Here is an 11706-nt window from a genome sequence, read left to right as displayed (position 1 = left end):
CATTGTTTATTAATCTCAAATGACCGTACCTTTGTAACACAGTTGATGATTAATTTTTAATAATACTAGTTATTATTATAATTAGTGTTAGCATGTGTGTAGCGAGTACGTAAGATGTAATCACGGATTTAGGTGTTATTTGCGCAATTAATACGTGCGGTAAAATATAGTTAGAGACGGGATTTTTAGACCCAAAATTGACGATGTGTAGTGAAGGCGTACTTCTTGTTGCGAATAAAAAAATATAGGAATCGGTCTGGGCGTGATTTTTTTTATTCTGACACGTTTCATCAACTTAAAAATACTGCCCTGTTGAAGATAGAAGTGAGGTGTTCGAATTTGTGGCCGTGAACATAAGGTTTGTTCTGTATTTCCATTATTATGAAGACTGTTATTTTTTGACCAGCTATAAAATCATCGATATGCTTAAGCAGTGACAAGCAATGCGTAACACGCCTTTCACGAGCGGCACCTTCACACACGACTATTGTATAATAACCTGATTGACCTCTTAATAGAATCTTAATTCACATTTTAATGATGACTTACATAAAACCTTTTTAACAAATTTATTTTTCATTTAATGCAAATGTGGTCTTTTTTTCTCTTTTATTTATTTCAAGTACAACTAATATTATAACTCACTTGCTTGCAATTTTTTTGTCAGGGTGCCTCCATTTTTGCGCCATAGTTAGTGTTCATGCTATAAATTAAAATAATAATACCGATAAAAAAAATTTTATGCTACCATTAGTCTATGTCAAAATATTTTAGAGATCGCTGATAAGCAATCGAAACGTTAAAAGTTCTTGTTTGTTAAAACGTTAAAAGTGTTTTTATAGGGTAGGGGGCTAAATGGGCCTTACGGGATGCCGAAAAAGGCAGTCATCGCAGCCCATTTTAGTGGATGCGTTGTCGGCGTCTGAGTATGCTCTTTTTTAAACAATTGGAGGTTGTATATCCCAGGACAGACCCCCCACCGGGAGTCTATTCTACAGTCAGCTAGTTGGCAAAAGAAAATGTCTTGTAAAGCGGACCGTGGAACACTTCCAGCCATCAAGGTGATGGAGTTGAAATTTTGAGTTAATACTACTCGTACGGTGATGACCCGAACAACTCTAGAACACACTCTCTATGTGATAAATCGCATTTATATCTATCAAAAAAGTTTTATTTCAATTAATTACTAAAAACAATAAACAAAGACAATAGCATTCTTAACATTCTCACAGTTCAGTCTTATTTGACACATGAACACCTTGATGGGTGACATAGGGTATCCACAGTGAGCCTCAACCGCGTCCCATCAAGTGCTGACTTGGGGATATATTCGAAATATATGGCCTATCCAATTCTACTTGCATCGCTTGATCTGCTGGCTAATCGGGGTTTTTAAACATTGCTCCAAGAGTTGACCCTTGAAGAATCTTCTCGAGAGATGTCGTTAGTGACCTGGGGTGGAAAATCGGGGCAAGGTCTTGCTGGGAATTGCTGACCTAGCCAGGTCAGCATTGCCTAGAAAATGCCAAATATCCATGGTTATGTTATATATGCTGTGTCATGTAGTCAACCACGTCCCAGTTACCACAGGACCTGCAGCCACGCTCACGAGTGCTTACTATCTAGAGCAGCAGCAATTTACGAAAATAATGTGGTCATATTGCCCGCTATCATGTTAGTTCTAAGTAACAATAACTTTATCTTGAAATCGCATTAAATGAGGATGCAGTGGTGTGAAGCTCCCACGAAATCCGTTATATTGTAGAGCTTATCGCTGTGAAATATTGGTTTAAGTAATGTATGGGAATGGGCACTAATGCTAATGCTTGCATCCTCACATCTCGACATTGTAATGCAACAAAGACGTCGTGAATTAAGGTGTAAATCATTCATATCCTTAGCTGACACTTTTCACGCACACCAACATCGTAATATTGCGTATATTAATTACACTACACAATAATTGTAATTAATTGTAATTTTTATTTCTATTTAATTTTTTTTTTGTGAAGCTTATGCTTACATTAAGTAATTGTCACACATTTTAGATGCGAGATTTTTTGTAAAATAATTAGTAATTTTAGTACTGTGTGTGATGTTATAAGCTTAATAACTAAATAAATAAATAAATAAATAAATAATTTAAAAATAGGACCCTATGGCAGTCTGTAGCCTGAAAGCTGGCAGCGAGCTTTAAGCCACTTCTGGTGACTGTTAGTTAGCTTTTAGTTATTTCGACTATGTATATGTGTTCCCACGAGAATGTAAGTGCGTGCCCCTAATTCACTAGGCCACCTGCTGATACATGACAAATATTTGTTTTTAATTTATTTTATTATTATTAATTATCTATTAATTACTCAAGATATCATGTGGAACATGGTGTAATGGTTTCAGCTCCTCACAAACATTGTGTAAAACGAAAAACTTGGCGATTAAAAAGAGTGGCGGAGAGTTTATTGCAAGTTCTTCTCTTCCGTTCTACGCCCTTGAATTGAGAATTGCCAGTAAATGTAAAATTAGAAGCATTTAATGTATTTTTTTTTGACGTTCATAAGTGTACATTGTGTTACCTATATGAATTGAATTGATTTAAGGAATTACTACTATTGATATTTGCATAGATGGTTGTATTTTAATTTAATTGTTTATTATTATAAAAAATGTATTTCTTCAAATATTGTATTGATCCTTTTAAAAACTTGTTGCATTAATATACATTAATTAAAACAAAATACACTCTTAACCACATTTAGAAGTGATCAATTTTACGGTCCTAGTTCCATATAGGTACCATAAATTTATTGCAAATAAAATAAACCAATTTTGAGAATTACCTTGAGGTAATGAGGTGAGTCTTGAGACTGATATGAAGTTTTATCTTAAATTTTTTAATTCGAGCCTAAGCTAAGAATAAAGGCTCGAAACTTTTCTCATTAAGATCTGTTTGTTAAAAGGCTTAGTTGAAAGGAGGTCTATTGGAAGTTCTAACGATGATCGATGAATGAGAAAATAAAGTGGAAGATGCACTCGATTATAGAAAAATATCCGTCCTATTGGCAACCTCTTTCGGTTTTTTTTGGACTTGGTAAGAAATTAACATCGAAGCAGTATTATAATTATAATAAAATTATATTAAAATAAATCAATATGTACTAAGCATATTGAATTAACAATAATAATATTTTAAGTGTTAGCTATAGAACTCAATACTCGAGTATGTTTAGTAAATTAATCTCTTAATGAGAAATCATCTTTTGTTTCCGGGCAAAAATACAATTTTGTTGAACGTTGGTTCTTAATAAGAATACAGTGAGTAAAGTAATTCCTGTGATAGGTTTATTAACATTTTCGAAATATTATATGCATAAAACGAAGAACGAAGTAGAATTGTAATATTAACATATTAAAATTCGCTGTTTCCTTAAAGAGGTGTTCAGTTACATGTATAGTTAAAATAGTCATATTATGCAAGTTTTTAATACATTTCAAATAAACGTAAAATAGTGGAACAGTCAAGATAAAGCGGACAAATATTGACTCTCTTTCAAGATACTACGTTGTGTAAAAATATCTATTTTATGAAAGGGTTATAATGTCTCAAGATATGATAAAATTCCTGCCCATAATACCATTATATGACATTCTAAGAATTTTTATTAAAACGATTTATCTGCTTTTAGCTAGCTCTTTTATATATATTATACGTTTTAGTTTCAAGACGTTAATGTAATCTTGTTTTGGCTAATCTCAAATAAATATTTTTATAACATAATTATGGAGTATTACGTAAGGCAGGGAATAATGACCTCTTCGTTCAAAATAACATTTTCATCTTTGTAAAGTAACCAAAATTCTAGATAATATGATAAAAAACCTGGAAATATAACATGCGATAAACTATTCATTAATGTACACCAAAAGTAAGAATACAAATAAATCAGTAGAGCTATAACCTCTTTAGGTCTTGGCCTCAGATTCCTGAATCTGTTAAGTAGTCAGGAATCTGTTAAGTAGGTAATCAGCCTCCAGTGCCTGACACCCGCTGTCGACTTTTTGGGTCTAAGACATGTCGGTTTCCTCACGATGTTTCCCTTCACCGTTCGAGCAAATTTAAATAGCGCACATAGAAAGAATGTCTATTGGTGCACAGCGTAGATCGAACCTACGACCTCAGGTATGAGAGTCGCACGCTGAAGCCACTAGGCCAACACTGCTCTGCCTGCCAAAAGTAAGAAAGTCTTACTAATTGTTTTACATGTATCTTGAAGATATTTCTTCTTTAGATTTATTATGGTTAAGAATTATAATTGTAGTTTCAATCTTAAATAGCTATTGATTTTGTTGCATTCTTCAATTAATTGAGATATTAAATACGTTCATTAATGAGATGCAAAATTAAATAATAAAACTAAACTTTATACACCTGAGACCTGATATTTTTTAACACTGGTATATTCATTGATAAAGATATATTTGATTGAGTTAGACAATGAAAATGATTTCTTATACACGAATTATTACAAAAAAATCTTTATTTATAAATCCTTAATATTGAAAAGGCTTTGCAGATCTGGGCAAACAGTATCTGTGGAAATGGGGTATTATTGCATTCAGTATGTACATTGTACAGGTAACATTTTTTTAGACAAGTCACTATTGACATTTTATTTTACTATATTTTATACTTTTTTTTATATTTTAAATCAATGGCTTCTACTTTACTTCTACAGTGTCTGCTTGGTATGCAATGTAATGATTTCTCGATCATAGCCGCGGACCAGACCAACACACAAAGTATCATAGTTATGAAAGATGGTGAGTCATGATACTAATATTTCAGGTTAAGAAAGAAAGGAAAAGGTAAAGAAGTTATTTATATATTTTTGTAGGTAAATTTTTACCTTATAGGTACATTAATATGTTTATCGATACGTATTTTGGCAAAAGTCGTTCAGTGGCAGCTCTAGAACAAAATAGACCTCACCAAAAGTTACCTCCTGGTATAAGTCAGCCCATGAGGAGTACAATTTGGTTGCAATTATTTAAATCTACAGTTTAGAAACTTTACGTAACTCGAGTGCTCAAGTTTGCTAGCTGGAACTTATTTAGTGTTAAACGCTCGAACGAATGTATCACGTCATATCGAGACAGATTAGACAATATATTAAATATTTCTCCCGTTCGGTGTATTTTGACCATGAACTGTTAATGACAGAGTCGATACGTCACAACGTACGTACGTACAAAAATTCATGACGGATTTTAATTAAATTATAAATTTGTATACTAAAAAACTACATAAAGATTTATGTGCTTATTGTTTCATTATATTTCTTTTATGTAAATATAATTTAAAACTAACCGCAAAATACACACGTGATTCATAACAATGGGTGAAACGATAAACATACTCCATTTAGGTAATCGTTTTATAATAGTTGAACAAATTCAAATCACGTTCAGTTGAAGTGTAACACGCACACTGTGCCATAATTATTCAAAATTCTCGCATTACCTTTTAAGGGAACTTAAGACGTTATATCAACATCTTATGTTGTATAATTCTTACCCCTTATGCAAGGTGCATACTAAGTGTGATAAAGAGGTGTTGGTTTTGATATAAGAAAATAAATAAAAGAAAAAACTTCATTTTACACAATAACAGGATATTTAGGTAAAATAAAGTGCAGTAGTGTGGGGGACACTAGGATTGCCTGTGTTGTGGGCAGCCAGACGCTTCCTGTTGACATGTACTTTACTTAATGATTTCTATAAAACAAAAGTTTATAATTAAACTATTTGCATTATAAGAATATTTTCTATACCAGCATAGAACAGGTTGACAAGATGTTTGAGATTTTTAGTGTATGTAATGTGAATTTTAAAATGTTTCTGACAATTTGGTTTGCAAGGGAGTAATAAGGGAGTCTTAGTTCGCCTTAAGAACTCTCTTTACCTAAAGTCTCGACTCTGAATATTACTCAAACTGCCTACGCCGTCTCCATGGTTATTGTTATACACATGGACCTTTTTGATTTTAAGATTGTTTCAAATTGGTAGGCATAAAATGTCTTAATAGTAACTGAATAACTTCGAAAACGTTTTGGGCTACGTAAGTTGTGTTTGCCTAGAGTAGATTAAAACAAAACATTTTGCGGTCCCGACAAAATAATAATGTTTTGGAGTTGAAAGCTAACAACTGGCGGGAAGTAGCATAGGTCAGGTATCGATAAATTTTTTATCATTGCGCAAGCATTGGAGTCGCAAAGTCAGCGGAGTGAATGAGTGTGTGGAGATGAAAAGTATAAAGAATGAAGATAAATCATCAATAAAATAGGCAGCGCCATTAGGGGGCGTCCATAAATTACGTGAGGTGTTTTTTTAAATTTTCTGTACCTCCCTCCCCCTTGATGAGATGTCGTGAGATTTTATTCAACCCCCTCCCCCATCCCCCAATCTCACGTGAGATTTTTCAAAATGTAGATTTCTTACGTAAACGCGTTGGTTTGTTATTGTAAAAAGAAAAAAAATTGCTTCGTGCTTTTATTTACGACTAAAACAAAATAAGTGAAATGTTGAGCGTTTAGGTATGGATTTGCGGGAAGTTGCAAAGATAGCCTTTAGGGTCAACCATTTTCCTAATTTTTTTTAATTAGAAAAAAAAATTGCGTGATATTTGCCGAGACCCCCCTCTCTCCAACGTAAGATTAAATGAGATTTGACTCGACCCCCTCCCCCCCTTAAACACCTCACGTAATTTATGGACGCCCCCTTACGGAGCTCATAAGACGTCTGTTACTCTCCTACACAATTGTCTTCTTTAGGCCGTCCATGTTTTTAAATAAATCTCAAAAGTCCTTTTCAATACCAAGAAATAAAATTGTACTTAACGTTCCGATGTTATCGCCACGTATAAATGCGGTTATATATTTTCTTAGGACAGGGAATTCAGGTCAAGTTTAAAACTATAGCCATTAAGCATAGCTCCTATAGTTGCCTGCTAGATGGAAATTATCTTGTTATATTTGGATTTTTTTTTATCGATTTAATGTATACTTGATCGGTGCTCTTCATAGTATGTGGCAGACATATTTTATCGTCTGTGCCTGACACAAATAGATTTTTTAATATATAAGATTTATAATATATAATCTAATATATAAAATTCTCGTGTCACAGTTTTCGTTGCCATACTCCTCCGAAACGGCTTGACCGATTTTGATGAAATTTTTTGTGCTTATCCGGTATCTATGAGAATCGGCCAACATCTATTTTTCATCCCCCTAAATGTTAGGGTTAGTCCACCCCTAAAATTTTATTTTATTTTTAGATATTTTTTTCTGTTTTTATTTTTTTATGATACAGCATTAAAAAATACATACAACCCTTAACTTTCACCCCTCTACGATCAACCCCTATTTTTTATTATAAATGATAAATATGGCAAAACGACGTTTGCCGGATCAGCTAGTATAATATATATGCCGGTTTTTCTCTTCTCTTTAAATGCATGTACATAGTTATATAACATAGATAGAGAAAAATCTAGAAAGTAATGATGAATGACTGATGAAACTTGACTTTTAATACCTGTAAACTCAAAACAAACAAATGTCCATATCTTAAAAAGTACCAGGTAGTTAGTATATTAAATGCTAATAGAACAAAATAGATTATATAGATAGATTTTAATAATTAAGTGAAATGGTAATGTATAATTTTATTTCGTCAAAAGTGAAATGTACTAGCGGTATAATGAAAGTGATTACATATTATTACCATAGTATGTGGGTTGGCGTTTTATACTAGGTCATATAAGCAATTATAAGATATATTATCACTTCGATTGACAAGATGATTGTTAACAAGGTTAACGATAGTAAAAGAAAATTACGTTAAGGTTTTAAAACAAGTTTAATAGCTTGTTTAATAAATTAGTGTTTGTTTGACATGGGCAGTTTTATTAGTATTTATCTTTATAAGTAAAGAGACATGGGACACAGGTAAAAATAATTTAGCTGATCTTAAATAACTTACTCACTATATTTTCAGTCCCATGACGAGATATCGCTAATCACGCACATATAAAATTCTTTCTAACCAGGCATCAAACAAATCCCATGGTTATGAATCGAATACTTAATACTGTTCTTTTTGATATGATAAATATCTTGATCAGTAAGCAGTGTTGGCAAGTCTCTTCAGCGTGCGACTCTTATCCCTGAGGTCGTATGTTCGATCCCCGACTGTGCACCAATGGACTTTCTTCTATGTGCGCATTTAACATTCGCTCGAACGGTGAAGGAAGCATCGTGAGGAAATCAGCTTGCTTTACACTCAAAAAGAAGACGGCGTGTGTCAGGCACAGAAGGCTTGCCTTGCCTTTTAGATTAACAAATGATCATGAAACAGATACAGAAATCTGAGGCTCAGACCTAAAAAGGTTTTGTACCACGCAATCCCATGAAATAAATCCCGTAAACGTAGTTACAGAGTATCGTTGCAGTTCGAATAATTTAAGCGATAAATACTCTTAAGTGAGAATTGCGTCAAAAATTCAAATTCAAAATTCAAAAATTCAAAAATCATTTATTCACGTAGGTAACACAATGTACACTTGTGATTCGTCATTAAAGAAATAAATATTAATGCTTCTAATTTTACATTTACTGCCAGTTCTCAAATCAAGGGCGTAGAACGGAAGAGAAGAACTGGCAATAAACTCTCCGCCACTCTTTTTAATCGCCATGTTTTTTTTTTTTTTTTACACGTTTGTAAGGAGCTGCAACCATTACACCATGTTCCACATGACATTTTAAGTAATTAATAATAATAACATAAATAAAAACAAAGACTTGCCCCCTATCAGCAGGAGGCATGGTGAAATAGGAGCACGCCCTTACATTCTCGTGGGAACAACACGCAAACACATAGTCGAAATAATTAACATCACCGCATACACGAATTCAAGTACGACCAGTCACCACAAGTAGCACCCGTTCACGAGTATTAATTTTATTGTAACAAATAAATAAAAAATATTGCAGACGAAGACAAATTGTTGCAAGTCTCGGATAAATTACTGATGGGTGTAAATGGAGACTCTGGTGATATCGCACAGTTCAGCCAGTACATCAACAAGAACATGAAGCTGTATTCCATAAAGAATGGATACCAGCTGGACACAAAGGCAGCGGTTCATTTCACAAGAACAACTATGGCGGATATTTTGCGAAGAGAAGTAGGTAGCAACTCATTGTATTATCAATATATATATTTATTTTAAGTATGTAATATAATTAATTAACTATTTAAGTACCTTTACTGTTTTCTTTGTTAAGTAGATTAAGTATTAACATATAGGAAAGAGTGTTCATCCCTAACACAGGTTCTTGAACTTAAAAGGGATGTACTAAAATATAGATTTAAGACTATTTACTTCATAAAGAAAATTTTTTGTTGTTTTTGTATAAATTTTTTTTGTTTTTGTTTGTTTAATGTAATTAGAAATTATTTCTGGAGTACCCCGTTCATGGACCAAACTGAAACGAATATTCAATTTCGTAAATTATGATCAGACATCTGATATTTATGATACTTTTCTGTATCTATGGTCGCAAAATAATTATTATTTGGCCGAAAATATGTACCTTATATCTAGCCAACACCTTACATACCTACTGGTCTACGTTGGAGGGTATAGTAAGTAGTTGTGGGCCGTGATATCAACGGCTGGTTGCGTGGCGAGATGTGAATCGGGTTACCGCGTTCTGCCTCGGGCGATTGCTGGCGGCACCATGGGATTTGAGTGCCACATAACCCTCAACCACCAGGCAGTCACGCCTCGGAAGGCGTCATAACGTATTTCCATACGACATATTTAAAAAAGGAGTAATTTAGTAGTAAAATTATATCTATTATTACCGTTAAGCAAAGTCAACAGGTTTGCACCCCAAGTAACTTATCTATAGACGAAAAATATGGCACAGAGCGCCCCACGCTTTTTCACAATAATACCAGTATTTTTTGTTCATTACCATTTTCAGCCTAAATTAGGAATTATTTTTCACTTTTTAGTTTGATGTGCTTTAAAAGCGTGTTTTTTAGTTTTTTTTAACTATTATTTATTTTTAGTTAAATTTTTTATATTTTTTTTTTCGGATTATTGCATTGTCATTTGTCATCGATCTTTGACAGGTGCGAAAAATTTGAATAAAATCTGTCCGTTTAAAGTGGGTCAAAATCGAGTCCGAAGGAGTCGGTTACATACATACATACAGGTGAAGCGTGTAAAAAGATGTTTACAGTATAAAATACAGACCCAATACAACCGAATAGGCTGTCAAAGCTTACGGCTTAAATCATATCATTCTTGAACAATTCTATTGATTATACCTATTTATTTAAAATAAATAAGTCTAATTATACCTATATTACTATACTACTCTACCTCTTTTCACCACAGCGTTTACACGATTTAACAGATAGGAACAAAAGAGTTTTTTATGTGAAAAGATTCCAATGACTTAGTTTTAGTTTTAATGAATGGAATGAAATTTCGTATTTCTCATTTTTAAAAAGTTTGTGTTGTTTGTTTTCACATTGTAAGACAGCTATCTTTATTTCACCAGAACCCATTCATATTGAACCTTCTCATCGCTGGGTATGATGAAAAGGAAGGTGGACAATTGTATACAATGGACTATCTGGCTTCTTGCGTGAGAGTACCATTCGCTGCTCATGGATTCGGTGGCCTGATGAGTATCGGCATTCTTAGTCAGTATTATAAACCCAGTAAGTAGTACTTTTGTATGGTCATCTTGACGGCTTTGACGGCTCATTAGTCTAGTGGTTAGTACCCCTGACTGCGAATCCATGGGTCCCGGGTTCGATCCCCGGCTGAGACAAACATCGATGTGATGAGCATTTGGTGTTGTGCTTAGGTCTTGGGTGTTTAAATATGTATTTATATGTATATCTATCTATAATATGTATGTATATCCGTTGCCTAATACCCATAACACAAGCTTCACCAGCTTATCATGGGACTAGGTCAATTGGTGTGAATTGTCCAATCATAAAAAATAAAAAAATAAAAAAAAATCTCAAAATAAGTATACTGTACTCTCTAGTAGGTAATTCAAACATAGAAAACTTATTGCGTCGCATGATCGAAGAGATTGCATTTGTTTTGATCTAGTTCTTTTGTAGATTTGTTGATGATCAGTATTCTGTGCCTCCGGTCTTGCGGAAAACGCAACGCGGTTTGCTTTAAGAGAAAAGCTTTATTTGGCTGTAAAGAAATAGATCAATAATTCTCGAGATACGAGAGTAAATACTCTTTGTAATCATCAGAATTCCTAAAAGGTTCTTTTACAGGTCTTAGCGAAGTGGAGGCATTCGAAGTAATTAAGCTTTGTGTTAGAGAAATACACAAGCGACTATTTATGAATCTGCCTAATTTTGGAGTGAAAACTGTGTCTAAAGATGGCATCAAAACTTTACCAACGATAAGCCAAGCCTCCTTTGTTGGAAAATGAGATACTTTGGTAAAACGGTATTAAGATAATATCACTTCAAATTAATTTAAAACCTGAGTTTTTGTGAGAATAAGATTTATATTCTTATTAAAAAATTGTATGCTATTGTCTATAATAAATTTATTTGCGTTTTTATACGTTAAAGAAGTGATTTTTAATGTAG

At 33.3% G+C, this 11706-nt stretch overlaps 1 protein-coding gene across 1 annotated transcript; it reads left to right on the top strand.

Annotated features, from left to right (window-relative positions):
* Nucleotides 1–4644: 4644 nt before the first annotated feature.
* LOC125059995 (proteasome subunit beta type-2-like) lies at nt 4645–11659 on the top strand. The gene is made up of 4 exons (XM_047664729.1): nt 4645–4818; nt 9051–9244; nt 10635–10797; nt 11383–11659. Exons 1-4 carry the CDS (start codon nt 4710–4712, stop codon nt 11541–11543), a joined length of 627 nt encoding a protein of 208 aa, XP_047520685.1. The 5' UTR covers nt 4645–4709; the 3' UTR covers nt 11544–11659.
* The last annotated feature ends 47 nt before the right edge of the window (nt 11660–11706 follow it).

The sequence above is a fragment of the Pieris napi genome, chromosome 20 (genome assembly GCF_905475465.1).
Source record: "Pieris napi chromosome 20, ilPieNapi1.2, whole genome shotgun sequence".
In the NCBI taxonomy this organism is placed as follows: domain Eukaryota; kingdom Metazoa; phylum Arthropoda; class Insecta; order Lepidoptera; family Pieridae; genus Pieris; species Pieris napi.
This window is presented reverse-complemented; position numbering and strand designations above follow the sequence as displayed.